The 21,031-nt window shown below is 46.0% G+C and overlaps 1 protein-coding gene across 1 annotated transcript in view; it reads right to left on the reverse strand.

Moving 5' to 3' along the window:
- Positions 1 to 21,031, reverse strand: part of BFSP2 (beaded filament structural protein 2) — a 57,857-nt gene that overhangs the window by 5,546 nt on the left and 31,280 nt on the right. Inside the window, exons 3-6 of the mRNA XM_040353102.1 lie at positions 12,081 to 12,237; positions 8,376 to 8,537; positions 3,106 to 3,234; positions 4 to 224 (exon numbers count right to left, since the gene is read on the reverse strand). Of these exons, the coding sequence (XP_040209036.1) occupies positions 4 to 224; positions 3,106 to 3,234; positions 8,376 to 8,537; positions 12,081 to 12,237 (669 nt within the window). The remainder of the gene's footprint in view (positions 1 to 3; positions 225 to 3,105; positions 3,235 to 8,375; positions 8,538 to 12,080; positions 12,238 to 21,031) is intronic.

Below are 21,031 nucleotides of genomic sequence, written 5' to 3' on the forward strand. Positions count from 1 at the left end.
TACCGGTTTTCCACCCCATCCAAAATAGAGTGGTATGCTGCTATATCTTTTTCAAGCTGCAACTTATGGGACAGCAGATGTTCTCGATCCCTCTGATGCTGCTCAGTCTCACTTTTGATTTCGTCCAGTTCTGCTTCCAGCTTGGTGATCACAGAGCCTAGGTTCTGGAGCTCAATATCGTGCCAGTGTTTAGCATCATGCAATGAGTTCTCCAACCCTCTTTTCTGTAATCACATACATACAAATATATTTATATATAGAAATATTACTCCTTCACAAATATCAGAGCATAGTGTACGAAGATTTTGCCAGTATCTGATATAGTCTGAATCAGGTTGTTGTTGCAAACGGCAAACTAATTTAGAATGCCCATATTATTTAAGTTCCTTTGAGTTTTTACAAAACTGGACTTTTTCATATTAACGCATGTGGGTTCTACACTATGGGGTTGATTTATTAAACTGGAGAGCAGTGTCCTCTACCGTCTACCACACTTCACATCACCCCTCCCCCCAATCCCAGAATTCTAAGCGTAACGCACTCCTGTATCATGCATTCTGAGCGCAACAAATTTCTGATCCCTCCACTCTGCACACAATGCACACCTGATCCCTGCATTTTGAGCGCAACGCACTACTGGTCCCTGCATTTTGAGTGCAACGCACTTCTGAACCCTGCATTTTGAGCGCAACGCACTCTTGATCACTGCATTCTGAGCGTAACACACTCCTGATCCCTGCATTCTGAGCATAACACACTCCTGATTCCTGCATTCGGAGCATAACTCACTCCTAATCCCTGCATCTTGAGCACAATGCACTCCTGAACCCTGCACTCTGTTCGCAACACACTCCTGATCCCTGCATTTTGAGCACAACGCACTCCTGATCCCCAATCCCTGAGATTCTGAGCATAACACACTCCTGATTCCTGCATTCTGAGCGTAACACACTCCTGATCCCTGCATTCTGAGCATAACACACTCCTGATTCCTGCATTCGGAGCATAACTCACTCCTGATCCCTGCATCTTGAGCACAATGCACTCCTGATCCCTGCACTCTGTTCGCAACACACTCCTGATCCCTGCATTTTGAGCGCAACGCACTCCTGATCCCCAATCACGGAGATTCTGAGCGTAACGCACTCCTGATCCCTGCATTCTGAGCGTAACACACTCCTGATCCCTGCATTCTGAGCATAACACACTCCTTATTCCTGCATTCGAAGCATAACTCACTCCTAATCCCTGCATCTTGAGCACAATGCACTCCTGATCCCTGCACTCTATTTGCAACACACTCCTGATCCCTGCATTTTGAGCGCAACGCACTCCTGATCCCCAATCCCTGAGATTCTGAGCATAACGCACTCCTGATTTCTGCATTCTGAGCATAACACACTCCTGATCCCTGCATTCTGAGCACAACGCACTCCTGATCCCTGCATTCTGAGCACAACGCACTCCTGATCCCTGCATTCTGAGCACAACGCACTCCTGATCCCTGCGTTCTGAGCTAAACGCACTCCTGATCCCTGCAGTCTGAGCACAACACACTCCTGATCTTTGCATTCTGAGCACAACACACTCCGTAACCCTGAATTCTGTGCGTAACGCACTCCTCAACACTGCATTCTGTGTGTAACGCACTCTAAACAATGCACTCCCTTAATACTTTTTTTTTTGTCCACTACAATTGGGATCTATTTTGAGGTTAACAATGTATCATCACCCACAGTAGATCACAAAGGCAGTGCGTTTTGAACACTATGCAGGAAACAAACATGGAACCTGCCTTTCTGGCATTGCAGTTTGGTGTGAACCGGCTCTAACAACAGGACACTGTGCCCGGTGATCTTTGACTTCACCAGTATTGTTCAAGTAGATCCCCATCTCTCTAAGGTTGCCTACCCCTGCATTAGACTCACTCAGCACATGGGCAAAGAGGAACAAACAGTGACTTCTTCAGAATAAGAAAAGGTAGGAACCTGCAACAAAGTTTGCTAAAGCGGGGGTTCACCCGAAAAACCAATTTTTAACATTAGATTGAGGCTAATTGTGGGAAGCACAATCGCGTGTTTTTTTTTTAAATCAATGCAGTACTTACCGTTTTAGAGATAGATGTTCTCCGTCGCTTCCGGGTATGGTCTGCGGGACTGGGCGTTCCTATTTGATTGACAGCCTTCCGACCGTCGCATACAGCGCGTCACGAGTTGCCGAAAGTAGCCGAACGTCGGTGCGCAGGCGTCATATAGAGCCGCACCGACGTTCGGCTTCTTTCGGCAACTCGTGACGCGCTGTATGCGACGGTCGGAAGGCTGTCAATCAGATAGGAACGCCCAGTCCCGAAGACCATACCCGGAAGCGGCGGAGAACATCTATCTCTAAAACGGTAAGTACTGCATTGATTTAAAAAAAAAAACACCCGATTGTGCTTCCCACAATCAGCCTCAATCTAATGTTAAAAAAAAAATTTCGGGTGAACTCCCGCTTTAAAATCCTTGAAATGTACATAGATCACCCAGAAGGAAACAAAAGTGGAGTTATACTTTAAGTTTTGGCAACAAAATATGTAAGCTGATTGCTTTGGCTGGTTTCACACGGGCATTCTCCATAGTCTGTATCCACCTGCTCAGCAGGGGGTCTCCGTGTTAAGCAAGCGGATGACAGGTCAGTGTCCACTCCGCTATGTGGAGCGGACACGGACACAGCCCCACTGTTTTCTATGGGGCTGTCAGATGGAAATGGACCACCTGTCCATTTCTACCACCTGTCCATTTCTATCTGATGTCATGATCATCCGATCCGCTGTTTTTGGTGGACAGGACAAGATCAGATGCCAGCAGGTGTCAGCATACACCTATCCATTGACATCTGCCGCTCCATAGAGTGCTATGGATGGTCCGATCAGGTCCGCTTGACCTGGCAGATCTGATCGAACACCCCGTGTGAAACCACCTTTCTTTTCAGAGCTGCATCAGATTTTGCACTCTCCAGTTTTATTAAATTAACCCCTATGTCTGTAGAACAGCAGGCAATCTATAAACATCATTCCTATTTAATTTTCCAATACATTTTCCCTGTTAGCACAGCATCTGAACTCACCAATGTCCTAAGGGACTCCGTCTCAGCCTGCAGGCTCTGGATTTTGCAGGCTGTATCATGGAATTCCTCTCTCAGGGTTTCCACAACTTCTTCCTCTTGGCTTTGTAATGCTGGCAGAGCTGCTGATTGCTGTTAAATGATAAACGAAAAGCCATGACTAAATATTGGTTAACATAGGTTTAGGGCTTGTGCAAACAGATCCCTTCTCCCACCTCTGCACTGATAAAGCCATTTAACTGCTCTATGTTCTTCCCGGTGTTCTGCCGATGAGTGTCCCCCCCAGCGGATTATGCCCCCCCTGTACTGCGGCGCTTGCCTCCGAAAATAGCAGAACATGTAGAGCTGAGAGTCAGCTCTAGATGGCACCTATGTGGACCTCGCTGTAAGTTGCCAGTCGGCCTCACGTCCTCGCTTTGCTCGCTCGGCCTCCTGGCTCTTTTTTTAACATCCTCCATGTCAACGGGGATGGTAAGGAATGAGCCTGGATGTCAGAAGTGTGCGCAGGCGCTGTCTAGAGCTGACTCTGAGCTCTTCATGTTCGGCAATTTACTGAGGCAAGCGCCTCACCTGCGCAGTACAGGGGGGGCATAATCCGCCGGGGGACCTTTTTCGGCAAGACACCGGTATCTAAGCCAGCTACATGGATAGAATTTTTTTTAAAAAAAGCGGTCAGATTTCTAAAGATCTGTCGGAATGTGCATGTGATAACGTCATAATTGTTTTGATAATAATAAACATATTATAGATCGCTAACAACATAAACGGTGCATTTTTCGTCAATTGATTGCACAATCCAGGGTTACATTTTAACATATGCATGCGCTGTAGATTTTTTTCAAACTGTTTTCGATCGATTCCCCTTCTTGTGTAGCGGGGTTGCAGAGCCGCCCAAAACAGACAAGAGCAGCAGAGGGACACTGGTGTGGCTGTGCTGTGAGCAGCTGCGGGTCCCTCCCCTTGCTCGGAGCGCCACCACAGCAGAAGACCGGAGAACCTGCTTGTAAGGAGAGGGAGGATGAACCTGCAGGTGTTAATCTCCTCTCCCACCCGCTGCTCACTCTGTCACCTCCCCCGCGCTCGAGTCCGCCAGCCAGATCATTATCATGCTGTGACAAGGGGAGAGAGCGATCTGTCAGTTCATCTTCCTCCCCTGCTCGGCCCCCCTCGTCTCCTGTCACAGCTAGGGTGACCACATTTCTAAACTATCATTCAGGGACACCCTCCCTTCCCAAAAATCAGCTTGTCCTGTAACGAATCACAGCACAGTGTATGGACACAAGAGGAGGGATTTATGATTTCTCCAATTACAAGCAGGGGGCGGGGATTGTGCTCCTCCAGGCATTCCTGGCCAGGGCAAGTACTGTCAGTGAGTAAAGCAGTGATGTGGCAGCCTTTTTTGGGGGCATAAGATTGGCCGGGGGGGTGGGGGGTAGCTGTGTCAGTTTCATTCCGGGACACTGTATTGTCCTGGAATGAAGGTGCCCGGGACAGACTTGGAAAATGCGGGACTGTCCCGGGCAATACGGGACACGTGGTCACCCTAGTCACAGTGCGGGAGAAGGACAAAAAGGGCAGCTCTGTGGAGTACAGCTGCCCAAGCTCCAGTACCCCTCCCTTCCCATTGGTCAAAGGGAGGAACCAATCACAGAAGACCAGAGGAGGATGATAGGACATGTAGTCCCAGAGACCAGGCAGCCCATAGGATTGATTGGACAGAAAACTACAGCTCCCAGCATGCTGAGGAAGTGGTGGAAGGAGATGAGGAGCCCAGGAAAAAGGAGAGGGAGGAGCAGTGCTGTGGTGAAGTGAGAGTTGTGAGGTGACAGGACGGTGTGGCGAAACTCCAGCTAAGGAAAAAAAGAGAGTCAGACTCTAGCAGCATCTGAGAGAAGGAAAGAGCCAAGCTTTTACAGAGACTACCAGGAGAGTGCTGCTGGAGACTGAGAAGTGAGGATGGCTGAGGGGAGCCAGGAGCGAAGACAGCCACGTGGTCCACAACCGTTCAACTCAGGGACCCAGCTCAGCAACCCAGTGCCACCCAGCCCAGCAACCCAGTGCCACCCAGCCCAGCGGAGACGACCCACAGCACTTCAGGGATCACAATACCCATCCAGGTATCCAGTTGACCGCTGTCCGGTCACCTTGCCAGTTTAGCTATCAGCCACCATGATTGGCCGACAGGAGGTGACCCAGTGCCTTGCAACATTGCCAGGAGCCTGAACCAACGTTGGGAATCTCTATTGTGTCATTACACAGAGGATTGGTGAGCCGGTGTAAACCCAAACATCCTTCTTAACACAGTACAGACACTGCATGCAGACACCTATTACCCTTTCTAGCGTTGGATGATGTATGTTTAGAGCTTCTACCTTTAGCCAGTCTGTTCTTATAAAACCACTACCTAACGGAATATCATAGATGATTACTGTCTCAATTTTGCTTGATTAAACCTACTCTTTTTACAAAGGGCCCCAATGTTTGCTAGCAGAAGACACTAGTACTCTTCAACCCAGGACCTGTAACGTTACAGAACTGTGGGCCAAATCCACAAAGATCGTGCCTAAGGTAAATTTTTCCATTTAAGTTACACTGCCTTAAAATTTCTACCTAAGTGCCCGATCCACAAAGCACTTACCTAGAAATTTTGGGCTGTGTAACTTAAATTCCGCCGTCGCAAGGCGTTCCTCTTCAAATGGGGGCGATTCCCATTTAAATGAGGCGCACTCCCGCGCCGGCCGTACTGCGCATGCTCGTGACATTATTTTCCCGACGTGCATAGCGCGAAATTATGTTACGTCGAGCTTTGTGGATTGCGACGGGTCAATAAAGTTGCGTCGGGAAAAAAAAAAGATACGGCGGGAAAAAAAAATTTCTAAATTAAAAAAAAAATCGCGTCGCTGGACAGAAAGGTCTGCTTTTACATGGTGTACTAACTTTACACCTTGTAAAAGCAGCCCTAATTTTGCGTATGCAAACTAAAACTTACGGAGGAAAAACGAAGCTGAAAAGCTTCGTGGATCTCCGTAAGTGCTAATTTGCATACCCGAGGCAGCATTTCGACACGAAATGCCCCCAGCGGCGGATGCGGGACTGCATCCTAAGATCCGGCAGTGTAATTCAATTGCACATGCCGGATCTTCTCCCTAACTATGGAAAACTGATTCTGTGGATCAGTTCCATAGTTAGGACCAGGGATACGACGAAGTAACAGCAGTTACGCCGTCGTATCCCTTTTGTGGATTTGGCCCTGTGTTTACTGTACCATTTCTTTTCTTTGTGTGTTTGCCTCTCAATGGTGTTTGCGGCCCAGAAGGGGCTGAGAAGTTGACAAATCTTCTCTCCTCCTTCTCAGCACCTGTGTTATGGGCATATAGATTACTGTTTATTTTTATACATACAGTTGCTAAATTTAAAATGTTGTCATTACTAATTTTGCAATAAGGTTTAACAGTGCTACAAGTTTCCACATGTTTCAAACCGTAATAATATATTTGACTTGTTTATCACTACCAGGTGTGTGTCTGTTTTTTTTTTTTTGGTAACAATCCACAGCCAGGGTAACAGTATTTTCCTCTTGTGTCCTTAAACGTGTTTGCATTCATTTTATTTAACCAGGTGTGCCAGAGGGGATGAGGTCATTCTTGGGCTTGAGGCGGAGATCAGAGAACCCAAAATCACCAAGCGACTCCTTCAGGGGTGGCGCTACACTAACATTTAGAAAATCGATCGTTTACATTTTAAAAATCCGACACGATGGTTCGTTTTTTTGGCAGTAAACTTTGCATTTCAATAATTGAAATTAGCCCGCTAACGTTTTGAAAGTCGAATGAACAAGTGTATCAAGAGGCCTAAATCATTTTGTTTGCATGCTCTCAGATATATTTAAATGATTGTGTTGCTGCCAATATGTACTTATGATCTGTGTAAAGAAAATTCCCCAGTACTGTTGTAACAGAATAAATTTCCATAAAACTGAACATCAGACAAATACACAAAAAACAGATGACATTAAGTCTGAGTTCACCCATAGTATGCTGCTGCCACTGTCCACAGCATGGGGTCTGCTGCGTTCCTGTTCACCGATTCAGGTGCAAATCAGGTCCGAATTTTTGCATATATTTGCACCTGAATTGGAACCAAAGATGCACAGGACCCTTTTTAAATTCACACTGCAGCCGCCCGGAGCATTGTGAACCGGCTCTAATGTAATGTGGATTGGATGCGGAAAAACCCGCATCCAATTTGCATGTGTGTGAACCCAGACTTACAGGTCATACTCAGGTCAGAGACCAGGCTCTACTTCTATCTCACACAGAGAACACATGGATGGACACCACAGGCTTCACAATGCACTTTGCATTTTTTATTGACACACTTTAGGGTCCTTCGAAAAGTATCTGCACCCCATTTTAAATGAACCCCTAAAAGCTCCTTTACACTTGTGCTACCCTCTGAAGAACAGCCTGAGTTGGATTGCCCTTTAGATATGGTGACCAGACATCCCCAGTTTCAGGGGACAGTCCCCTGTTTGAGGACACTGTCCCCGGACCAAGTCTGTCCCTGGTTTTGTCCCCAGATTGGATTTAATAGGGGGCAGGGGCAATTTCAAAGACAATCAGTGCAGAATTCAAATAAAAAAAATAGAATTACACCCCCCCGCTCCGCCGTGCCTACTAGCATAGGGGGGTTGTATTTTTCCCATTATTTGTGCCCCTTTCTGATGATCATGTGCTGGTCGGAGCGGAGGGAATATTTCTTCAGTTTCGGGCGCATGCCCATTCAGCTTCCCTCGCATGTTATTCTGCCTTGGCTCAAATCCTGGCCAGCCACCTGCCTATCTCCTTGCCTTCCCTGGTGGAGTGATCTTCCTCCGCTCCCCATCCAGTAGTAGTCGGGACTCGGGGCCCAAAGAGTAAGACTTGAGAGGCTGTGAGGCGGGCGGCGACGGGCAGAGAGTCGCTGATTGTTGCCATTAGAGGTGTAATGGTGCATCCTCACTGCCTGTTTTACTCCCTAGAAACCAGAACAACCATGCCATAACCGAATTTTAAGGGATCACTTTGGGGAGTGGTTCTGCCCACCAAGTGTGACATGGGGGATAAAGTTTGCCATGGTATATGTACACCCCAGTCCACTGCCTATGCACCACAACGGGGAGTAGCTAAGTGGCTCAATTGTATGTTGATACTGCCCCCAAACCACAAGTGTAGATGAGGCCTAAACTGTGAAGTGAAATCTACAATATGATGTTTGAATAAAGCATCACTTACTTTGGCCTGGAGAAGAGCACCAGATTCAGCTCTATTTTTTTCAATGTCCTTCTCCCAGTGAATTCGAATAGTCTCCAGTATATCATCAAGGCCCGTACCAATTGGAGTGTCTACTTCTTCCAGCTGAGATCCTGCTAGCTGCTTGTACAGCATCTTCACATCCTAGAAATGGAAGTTTGATATGACTTCTTTTAAAATATCATTGTTATATTAAGCTGATCTCTACATCATCTAGGTTTTCTTCCAATGATTATTCCCTGAAATAAAACTTCTGTAAAGCTTTTTTTTTTTTTTTAAATAACAAACATGTCATACTTACCTCCACTGTGCAGCATGTTTTGCACAGAGTGGCCCCGATCCTCGACTTCTGGGGTGCCCAAAAGCGGTTCTCGCGGCTCCTCCCCTCATCAGATAACCCCCTAGGAGAAGCGCGCTCCCAGGGGGTTACCTTGCGGGCGTGCTCCTGAGTCTATCATTCGGCGTCCATAGCCACTGAATGTATGACTCTGCCCCGCCCCCCAGCGCCCGCGTCATTGGATTTGATTGACAGCAGCGGGAGCCAATGGCTGCGCTGCTATCAATCTATCCAATCAAGAGACGTGAACCACGGGCAGAGGAAGGGTGAAGTTCCAGGGCTCAGGTAAGTAAAACAGGGGGGGGGGGGGGGTGGTGACTGCCATACGTTTTTTCACCTTAATGCATAGGATGCATTAAGATAAAAAAAAACAAGGGTTTACAACCCCTTTAAGGTAAAAAAAAACTTCTGCATGCACCCCCCCCCAGCTCCCCTAACCTGAGCATGATCTCGATCCAGCCTGGCTCCCTCCCTCCTCATTGGCTCAGAAATAGCCATTGGCTCCCGCTGCTGTAAATCACAGCCAGGCAAAAAGGAGCAGAGGGTGTTGCTGAGCTGCACTCTGTGTGTCTATGGACACACAGAGCCGGCTTGGGAGTGAGCATGCAACAGGGGGGGCATTTTGTAGAGGGGAGGAGATGGGAGCACCAGCAGGGGGCCTCAGAAGAGGAGGATCAGGACCACTCTGTGCAAAACCTTTGCACAGAGCAGGTAAGTATAACATATTTGTTATTTAAAAAAATAATTCAATCGATCCTTTACCATCAGTTTAATATATAGTGCAGAGAATGCATTAACTAAACATTTAGAACTACTTTAAGCCAGTCCTAGATGCAACTCTGAGAGGTTACATGTCCTTTTTAAAGGAAAACTTTCTTTGTAACAATTGTGGATATGCAATGGTATTAGCAGCTTATGGTCCTAAGTGATGTTACTAAAGCATAAACATTTTTTTTATTGTACCATATGTTGATATTGACCTCATGTACCAGAAAAAAAGTCCCAATAATGTTGCATTTCTAGAATGAATTACATTTTGAGATGAGAATATTTTTAAATGTGTTTTCTCACAAAGTCCATGACTAACTTTTAGATGCAGTTGCGATACCATCCTTGGGGTTTTAGGAATGTCCTTTTATTTATAAGCTATATACAGACCCAGACTGGCCATAGGGCACACAAGGCGTTTGCCTCATGTCCTTACAAGAGTAACCTGTTGATGACTGGGCCACACAGCTGGAGCCAAGTGACGACTGTGGTCCGGACAAAGCTAACACGGACCGTGATCTCCCCCACCTCATCACTATGCAGCCATGCTTGTGCCAGGAGATGGAAATCTGCACAGATAGCGGGAGTCTTTTCATATTAAAGCGGAGGTTCACCCTAAATATTAACTTTGTCTCACTCATAGCAGCAGCATACATAGATGTGCAATCCATCGTTTTTTTTTCTTAGGTCAATGTTTACCTTTCTAATCGTGCATTCTATGTGTCTTCTGGGTTTCATTCCCCGCGGGAGTGGGCGTGTCTTTAGATTTCCCCGGCTGTGCGCAATGTCTCCTGGGAGTGATGTGTTGAGACTCCCAGGAGACGTCACAACGGGCCGTGAACTTTTCAGGACGCCGGCCGTTGTGATGGCAACTGTGTAGTGTTGACCGCGCCGCTCGCCATCAACACTGCACATGCGCGGAAAAGAGCAGTGAATGCTGGGACATCAGCATTCACTGTATGCCGGAAGGATTTGCTTGTGAGCTTCACAGTGCCCACAAGCAAGATGGAAACGTCCATCGAAGATTTTTATAAAATATATTTTGCGGCAGAACGACCATGCTGGCGGCTGCAATACTAGGACACGTGAGTACCAGATTAGCAAAGGTAACAGCGCCAAAAGCATATAAAAAAATAAAAAATGTATTTCCGCGGAACCCCCGCTTTAACTTATGTTAATATGATCCAGATCTGCAGCTCCTCCTGCCTCCTGCCCTGCTGATAGAATAATATTGTTGGCACGGGAGACCCTGGAGAAGACACACTGCCCTGCCGAAGGTAGAATTATGCAGGGGAGGCAGAGAGTAAAAGGGGGCACTGTGATTATAGAGAAAAAGGGGGGGATGCAGGGCCGTTTGAAGGTATTAGGGGGCCCCAAGCAAAATGGACATGGAGCCCCCCCCTCCCACACGCAAAGCGCAGAACCACTAGTGCCCCAGAATAGCATGAAATATAAATATGGTGTAGATCAACCAATGAGGTTTATTTATAAAAATATCTTACAAATCAGTGTAAGATATAGCCAATAAAAGTGATCACAAAATGGTAAAATATGAATAAAAGCAATGTGGGAAGCATAAAGATGCCAGCATCTTGCTTTTATTCATATTTTACCATTTTGTGATCACTTTCCATCCACCCGGCTGTGCCAGTGTGCCAGTGAGCTCTCAGTCACTGAGAGTCTCTTACTATCACCATATAGCATCACTTGTTACAACTTTCGTTTGTGTTATCATGCACTTGTGCTTATATATACGTCACATTCATTTATTATGAGTTGGTGATCCATTATCACTGTGGTCATTCTCACATTCTTTTTACCCCCCCCCCCCCCGTTTTTCCATTCTCACCTCCCCTTTTTACCTGTAGGCTGTAGCGTGTCTGACCTCCTCTTCCTCCTGTCAGTAAGGTGTTCTGCCGTATTTTTGGAGACTCAGTGCCGCGCCGGGCGGAACTTATTCGGCAGAACACCGGCCGGGTCCTGTGCGGTACAGGAGATTCAGTTTCCTGTTCCCGGCCGGACTGAAAGGAAGTGAGCACTCAGTGTGCACTTCCTGTCAGTCTGGCCGTGAACAGGGAACAGGACACTGAATCTCCTGTACCGCGCGGTACTTGGCCGGACTGACAGGAGGAAAGAAGAGGAGCTCGGCCACGCTACAGCCTGGGAAGGGGAAGATGGGGGCCCCAGTCCAGCTCGGGGCCCCAAGCAATTGTTTGTTTTGCCTGTCCTATAGTGACGGGCCTGGGGGCATGACTGCAAGGGGCAGTGTGATGTGGGACTGTGATTTCTAGGGGCACTGTAATGTAAAGGTGCGCTCTAATCATTACAGTGCCTCTTTACTGCGCATTCCCCTTTATATCACAGTGCCCCTTTAAATTACAGTGCAGAGAACTGGCTCTGTGAATATCACATCACCAACCACCTCAGCAAACGCTCACAAGACCCCCTATTTTTTGTCCAAGTCCAGGCCTGGCTATATACAGTATCTACAATTATTTACAGAATAAATCACCATTTCTCTTCCTCTTATGTCTATTCCTGCATTCTTTCTCATTGAAAAAGCTCATGCATTTTTCTTTTACCTCTTCATGGTTCTTTGACAGCAAAGCAAGCTCCTCCTTCATGCTATCTATCTGACTTTCCAAATCCATTTTTGTCAAGTTAGCATCATCAATCACTTTGTACAAGGATCGTATCTCCTCTTCCACCGCTTTTCTGAAAGGCTGCTCATTCTCATATCTGAAATTCAAGCATTATGTCATTTCCATGAAAAAGCAATTTTGGGTTGTTGTTTATGTGGCCTGTATTAGGTCAGCTTCCCCTGTTTAAACTATATAAGAGTGACCTTGTTATTTTATGGCACACCAAGGGAGATTTTTGTTCGAACAACTCACAAACCATATTTACTGAATATTCACTAGCTTAGAGTCGATTAAAACACGAGAAACTCTGCTTTTTGCTTAAAGAAACATACTGGTGAATACACACATTCATCCAAATAATATGCAAGGTATTCACAGAAACACCCAGTTTATTGAAACCTACTTTGGGAATGTCATTTATTTCTGAGAATTCCTTTGTAAACTAGCAGTGAAACCTTTTACTGTTCAATGTGACGTTAAGTGAATCAGTTGATTGCATTTACGTAAGTGAATCAGTTGATTGCTTTCACATTTCAGAGGCAGAGAAGACTGTACCAGCAACAGTCTGTAATCTTTAACCACTTAAGACCCGGACCATTATGCAGGTTAAGGACCTTGCTCCTTTTTTGCGATTCTTGTTTTAACTGACAATTGTGCGGTCATGCGACGTGGCTCCCAAACAAAATTGGCATCCTTTTTTTCCCCACAAATAGCACTTTCTTTTGGTGGTATTTGATTACCTCTGCGGTTTTTATTTTTTGTGCTATAAACAAAAATAGAGCGTAAATTTTGAAAAAAAAACAAGGGGCCAGATCCACAGCCAGCGGGCTTAACTTAAATCTTCCTATTTAGGTTACACCGCCGCAAAATCTCTACCTAAGTGCCCGATCCACAAAGCACTTACCTAGAAATTTTCGGCTGTGTAACTTAAATGTGTCCGGCGCAAGGCGTGCCCAATCAAATGGGGCGAGTCCCATTTAAATTAGGCGCGCTCCCGCGCCGGACGTACTGCGCATGCTCCCGATGCGATTTTCCCGACGTGCTTTGCGCAAAGTTACGTTACGCTCAGTTTTGTGACTCGCGCCGGGTAAAAAAAGTTGCGTCGGGAAAAAAAAGAGATGCAGCGAAAAAAAAAAAATTGACAGCGTCGCGGGAAATAAGGGTCTACTTTTACATGGTGTACTAACTTTACACTTTGTAAAAGTAGCCCTAATTTTGCGTTTGCAAACTAACAACTTACGGAGACTTCACGAAGGGAAACCGCTTTGTTGATCTCCGTAAGTGCTAATTTGCATACCCGAAGCGGCATTTCGACGAGAAATGCCCCCAGCGGCGGCCGAGGTACTGCATCCTAAGATCCGACAGTGTAAAACTATTACACCTGCCGGATCTTAGGAATATCTATGCGTAACTGATTCTGTGAATCAGTCGCATAGATAGAAACAGGGATACGACGGCGTATCAGTAGATACGCCGGCGTATCCCTTTTGTGGATCTGGCCCAATATTTCTTACTTTTTGCTATAATAAATATCCCCAAAAAAGATATAAAAAAAACATTTTTCCTCAGTTTAGGCCGATACGTATTTTTCTACCAATTTATGGTAAAAAAAATCGCAATAAGCTTTTTTTTGATTGGTTTGCGCAAAATTTATAGCGTTTACAAAATAGGGGATAGTTTTATGACATTTTTATTAGAGGTGCACCGAAATGGAAATTTCAGAACCGAAATGAAACCGAAATAAAAAAAAATGTCAGGCCGAAACCGAAACCGAAAATGACTTTTCTTTTTTCCCCCTATTTCAATTTTTTTTTTAATAATTGTATGTATTACATGAGACATTTTAATTAGCTTCATTGATTTAAAATAACCAGAATTGAAAAGCTCCAAGTCAATATAATAAAATAACCAAACTTTTATTTAAAAATTGGACACAAATACATAGTATATTAATATTAATATTAAAGCGGAGTTCCGGCCACAATTTCACTTTTTAAATATAAATACCCCTGTAATACACAACCTTAATGTATTCTAGTAAAGTTGGCCTGTAAACTAAGGTCCGTTTTGTTAGGTTGTTACAGCATTTAGACACTTTATAAAATAGAAATTGACTGGGGCCATCTTAAGTGTGGGCATCATGAAGCCAGACTGTATGACTTCCTGGATTTCAGCCTTGCAGATCTCACACATGCTCAGTGCTGCACAAACAGTGTCAGATCAGGTTTCAGCACCTGTGCTGTCCAAGTCACATGATTCTTTGAGACTGGGGAGTGCACAGACTCCTGGAAAGTTACACCCACTACATTCCCAGGAGTCTGTGCGGTGTAGGTTAAGCACCTAGGTGCAGGAAGTGGGAAGATTAACTATTCTGCCTAGCAACAACACTTTGAAGGCATCTAAAAAAAAAAAAAAAATTTGTAAAGGACTAATGACATTTTTTTAAAACTACTGATGTAATGTTATATTTATGGGTGGAACTCCACTTTAATATATAAAACTTATTGTTGCAAAACAGGAACAACAAATCCAGTAATAAACTCAAACAGCAGCTCTAGACTTTAGCTGTGCCGATCCCCCCACTTCCTCCCTCATTTACAATGTGGCCATCTATTGATATATACCTGCACTGTACCGGAGAATTTCCGCCGCTCGCACAGAAGGTCAGTCTGAGTGGGGTCTGGGCAGAGTCACAGCAGGTGGCGGGGGCTTCAGATTGGTGGGCACTGAGCAGTGTTTGGAGTTTGTACTGTGGGCGGCAGAGGAGGGCTGGCAGCCTTAGGCCTGGGGGGCAAGTCCAGTCAAGTGGCCCATTGAACCACCGAATCAGCTCACCATTCATGCCCACCTGGTTTTTCAATGCAGTCTCACCAGTGCCCATCAATGCAGCCTGATCAGTGCCCATCCAATGCAGCCTCACCAGTGCTCATCCAATGCAGCCTCACCAGTGCTCATCCAATGCAGCCTCATCAGTGTGTATAAATGCAGCCTTACCAGTGTCAATAAATGCAGCCTGACCAGTGCCAATCAATGCAGCCTCACCAGTGGCCATAACTGCAGCTTCACCGTGCACATCATTGCCGCCTTACTGTGCCCTCATAGCAGCCTCACTGTGCCCTCATTGCAGCCTCACTGTGCCCTCATTGCAGCCTCACCGTGCCCATCATTGCAGCCATACTGTGACCATCATTGCTGCCTTACCGTACCCTCATTGCCGCCTCACTGTGCCCATCAAAAAAAATATATATCAGACAGGCAGCGTGGCCGTTTTGAATATAAGGTAGCCGGCCTGGGGGGAAATCTCCACTTTTTCTCCCTGGCCAGCCCGCCCCTGGTGGGCAGGCAGGGGAGGTGGGTCATTATTGGCAAATTTTTTGTTGTTTCGGCATTTCCCCAAAAGAGCTATTTTGGCTGATATGTATCGGTCTCCGATATATCGGTGCATCCCTAATTTGTATTATAATTTTTTTAACTAGTAATGGCGGCGATCAGCGATTTTTTTTTTTCGTGACTGTGACATTATGGGGGACACATTGGACACTTTTGACACATTTTTGGGACCATTGTCATTTTCACAGCGAAAAGTGCTATAAAAATGCACTGATTACTGTGAAAATGACAATGGCAGTGAAGGGGTTAACCACTAGGGGGCGCTAAAGGGTTAAGTGTGCCCTAAGAAAGTGATTCTTACTGTAGGGGGGCGTGGCTGTAGGTGTGACATCACTGATCGTTGTTCCCTATATCAGGGAACAGATGATCAGTGTCACTGCCACACAGAAGAACGGGGAAGGTGTGTTTACATACCTCTCCCCATTCTTCAGCTCCTGTGACTGACCGCGGGACACCGGCGGCGATCGGGTCCGCGGGTCCCATGGGCGCGGTCACAGGCACGTACCTGTTTGTTGCCTTTAAGAGCCCAGCCGTGCCCTTCTGCCGACGTATATCGGCGTGAAGGGGCCCTTAATCCTTAAAAACGACCGTGTGTACGCGGCATAAAGGTTTGACCTCATATTACTGTATTTATCGGCGTATACCGCGCACTATTTTGCCCTGAAAATCAGGGCAAAATCGTGGGTGCGCGATATACGCCGATACCCGCTTTCCCGCCATGAGTTTGAATACTGCGCCCGCATATAGCGAGCGCAGTACACTCGTGAATCTTCGGCCAGTCTCGGCGCCTCTCGTACTGACGTCCTGAGCGTACAGGACGTCAGTGCGAGAGGCGCCCGAGCCTGCCCGAAGATTCACGAGTGTACTGCGCTCGCTATATGCGGGCGCAGTATTCAAAGTCGTGGCGGGAAACGAGCGGGAGGACGCCGCCGAAGATGGACACCGGACCCGCCGAAGATGGACACCGGACCCGCCGAAGATGGACACCGGACCCGCCGAAGATGGACGCCCGACCCGCCGAAGATGGACGCCCGACCCGCCGAAGACGGACGCCGGACCCGCCGAAGAGGACACCCGACGAGGCCGCAGAAGGACGCCGGACCCGACGAGGCCGCAGATGGACGCCGCGCAAGACATCAAAACTGTAAGTACAAAACAACAAAAAATCTTTTTTTCCCACAGGATTGGGGGCCACTTTGGGGGTGCGCGGTATACGCCAGAGCGCGTTATACCGCGATAAATACGGTATATGGTTTTGGTAAATCTGAAGACATAAATCTGCAGCAAATCTAATATTGTGTATGAGGCCTAACACCTGAGCACTGACTGTATCTAATTGCAGTGGTTTTGTACATATTGTATATTTATTTATCATGATCATTGCTTAAAAAATACATTTATTTAATCAGGTAAATTGTATTATGATTGCATATTAATATTTTATATTTGCATAACTGGTAAAATTCCTGACTCCTTTTTACATGTTTACCTCACTATACTTGTATGCTTTGCTGAAATAAAGTCTGTTTACAAAAAATATTTAAAATTAAAATACATTTTACTCCAAACCTCTATAATAATATACATTTATAATCAATTATAGATGTAATACTTATTAAAATGGCAATAAACAGAATTTTATTGCATTATATAGTGATTGAGTCTTTATTTAGTAGAATACAAATCTGACCATTAGTTGGTGAGATCCAATGAAATATGGGTTGGTGTAATTTGTCCTACATATTCTGAAATGTAATACACCCACTGTCTTGACTTTAGTTTCCACATTTATGTATAAAATAGTAACAGTAAAAACTTTATTTTTACTTAACTGCAGAGGAAATGTGAACTTCCCGAACCGCCTTTTCTAAGTATCTCCAGCTCCAGCATGTAATACAAACTCAATTTGGTACCCATGACACCAATTTTTTCAGATTAGCCATTGATAGGTGTATTACGGTCACAAGGACCTAAGGGTCTTCTATCGACTCTATACTCACATTTATTGTCTACTACAACCAGCAAAACTCCGCTGGCAGTACGCACTAAATGGCAACAACTGATTTGTCTAACAAGGACTGGAAGGAAGCATGTTCATCCCATTTATCTGTATTCCTGGCTGTAAATACCAAACTAAAACACCTTTTTATATGTTTCATCAATCATACTTAACCCCAGTTAGACTTGCATGCCATGCATCGCTTGCCTGCTCCTACATGTGCTCGGTGTACTTGGCTACGTATGGATTTTGCACATCTTATGTGTCCTGGTATTGCAAGATATTGGAAGCAGGTGATGGATGTATTGTCTGTAGTCTTATCAATACCTGTACCGTGTATATGGTGTATATGTTTGTTAGGTGTTTTGGATGAGGAACAGTGGCCGAGACATACCAGAGCTTTGCAAATGGAAACATTGGGCCAGATTCACGTAGGTGAGCGGCGGCGTAACGTATCGTAGATACGTTACACCGCCGCAAGTTTTCATCGCAAGTGCCTGATTCACAGAGCACTTGCGATGAAAACTACGCCGGCGGCCTCCGGCGCAAGGCGGGCCAATTCAAATGGGCGTGTGCCATTTAAATTAGGCGCGCTCCCGCGCCGGACCTACTGCGCATGCTCAGTTTCGCAATTCCCGTCGTGCTTTGTGCGCCGTGACGTCATTTTTTTGAACGGCGACGTGCGTAGCGTACTTCCGTATTTCCGGACGTGTTACGCAAACGATGTTAAATTTTAAATTTCGACGCGGGAACGACGGCCATACTTTATACAGCAATACGATTGCTGTGTAAAGTTAGGGCAGGTCAAATAATGACTAACTTTGCGACGGGAAACTAGACTAGCGGCGACGTAGCAAACACGAAAATCCGTCGTGGATCGCCGTAACTCCTAATTTGCATACTCGACGCTGGTTTACGACGCAAACTCCCCCCAGCGGCGGCCGCGGTACTGCATCCTAAGATCCGACAGTGTAAAACAATTACACCTGTCGGATCTTAGGGATATCTATGCGTAACTGATTCTATGAATCAGTCGCATAGATAGAAACAGAGATACGACGGCGTATCAGGAGATACAACGTCGTATCTCTTTGGTGAATCTGGCCCATTATTCTTGGCCTGTAAGACTGTGGCACTTAAGTGGATCCAACCCCCAACTCCCTCTGTATGTAAGTCGTTACAAATGGTAAATCAAGTGTTACCCTATAAAAAAAATTTTTTTTGAACATAGGGGTTGCCCAAATAAATATCATAAGGCCCCTTTCACACTGGAGCGGGAGGTGTGGTGGCGGTATAGCGCCGCTATATTTAGTGGTGCTATACCTTCGGAATTGTGGCGGTATTCGGCGGTGCGGTTTTAACCCCCTGCTAGCGGCTGAAAAAGGGTAAATACTGCCGGAAATGCGCCTCTATAGCCAAGGTTTGCTTTCAATGGGAAGGAGCGATGGAGGAGTGGTAAACACACCGCTCCTCTCACCGCTCCAAAGATGCTGCTAGCAGGACTTTTGGACCGGTCCTGCTAGCGCACCGCTCCAGTGTGAAAGCCCTCAGGCTTTCACACTGGAGAAACAGCTGGAGAAACAGCAGACGCTGTTTAGGGTCGGTTTGCAGGCGCTATTTTTACACTGGGGCAAACCGGTATGGGATGCATGGTGTTCTTCTACCCTTACCGTTACAAATACTTGAGAGATTCGCTAAATGCATTAAGTAATAAAGTTCTGGGAATGTTCATGTCTTGACGAATATATGTTTTATGATTTATCTGATTCTTCTTAAAGCGGGGGATCAAACCAAATTTTTTTTTTTAACATTAGATTGAGTCTAATTGTGCGAAGCAGAATCGGGTGTTTTTTTTTTAAAATGAATGCAGTACTTACCGTTTTAGAGATAGATGTTCTCCGTGGCTTCCGGGTATGATCTTCGGGAGTGGGCATTCCTATTTGATTGACAGCCTTCCTACGGTCGCATACAGCGCGTCACGAGTTGCTCTATACGGCGCCTGTGCACCGACGTTCGGCTACTTTCGGTAACTCGTGACGCGCTGTATGCGACCGTCGGAAGGCTGTCAATCAAATAGGAACGCCCAGTCCCGCAGCCCATACCCGGAAGCCGCGGAGAACATCTATCCTTAAAACGGTAAGTACTGCATTCATTTTAAAAAAACACCCGATTCTGCTTCGCACAATCTAATGTTAAAAATTTATTTTTTTGGGTGAACCTCCACTTTAACCTTCATAATTCCAAGATGGTATGTTGCTGAGAACATGTACCAGGACTTTTATGTTGTAGTATGCTGCATATTTGTTATTGTGGAACCATCCATATGTACTGGAATGTACCTCATTCTTTTCTATACTCATGTTGAGTGTTTTGATTATTGTACCAATGTTTTACATCTTTGTCAATAAAAGTATTGTATGAAGGTAGGGGGATGTCACACCACTTCCTCAAACTCAATCTTTCTAAAACCAAGCTCATTATTTTTCCTCCAGGCCGTGCCCCTCCCCCTGACTTCTCCATCAAGATCAATAATACAACCATCAGTTCCTCCCTTCATGCCAAGGTACTAGGTGTAATCCTAGACTCTGACCTGTCTTTTCAGCCCCAAATGCAATCTAAATTGTCCAGACTTCACCCCAGCCCCTTTCTAACCATTGAGACCACTAAGCAACTTATTCACTCCCTTGATATCTCTTGCCTTGACTATTGTAACTCCCTCCACATTGGCCTACCTCACTGCAAGCTATCCCCTCTTCAGTCTATCGTGAATGCTACTGCAAGACTCCTCCACCTTACCAACCATTCAGTGCCTGCCACTCCTCCACTGGCTTCCCATTGCCCAACGAATACAATTCAAAACACTAACAAAAACATACAAAGCCATTCACAATTCTGCCCCGAGCTACATCACCAAACTTATCTCCAAATACCACCCAAACCTTCCTCTCTGCTCCTCCCAAGACCTTCTGCTCTTTAGCTGCCCTGTCTCCTCCTCCCATGCTCATCTCCAGGACTTCTCCAGAGCCTCTCCCATCATCTGGAACTCACTACCACAACCTGTGTCAGGGAAGACAGGCTTTCCATTGAACCCCCCGGCATGCACGCATGCGTACTAGCACTTTAAGACACACACCTGTCACTAATACTGAAGTCAGGCAGGCTATTTAAGCAAGCTCCTACAGAGGTTCCTTGCTGTTTGGTCTGCAGCTTCTGTGTCATTTCCTGTTTCCTGTGTGACCTCTGATTCTGATCCAGCTTTTTGTTACCTGTGAATGCCTGCTGCCTGTTCTGATCCCGGCTTCCCTTAGGCCTCGTACACACGACAGAGTTTCTCGGCAGAATTCGGCGAGAAACTCGGTCAGAGCCGGATTCTGCCGAGAAACTCTGTCGTGTGTACACTTTCGGCCCGATGGAGCCGCCGAGGAACTCGTCGAGAAAATAGAGAATATGTTCTCTATTTTCTCGTTGTTCTATGGGAGCTCTCGGCCTGCCGAGCTCCTCG

This window comes from Rana temporaria, chromosome 5 (assembly GCF_905171775.1).
Source record: "Rana temporaria chromosome 5, aRanTem1.1, whole genome shotgun sequence".
NCBI lineage: Eukaryota > Metazoa > Chordata > Amphibia > Anura > Ranidae > Rana > Rana temporaria.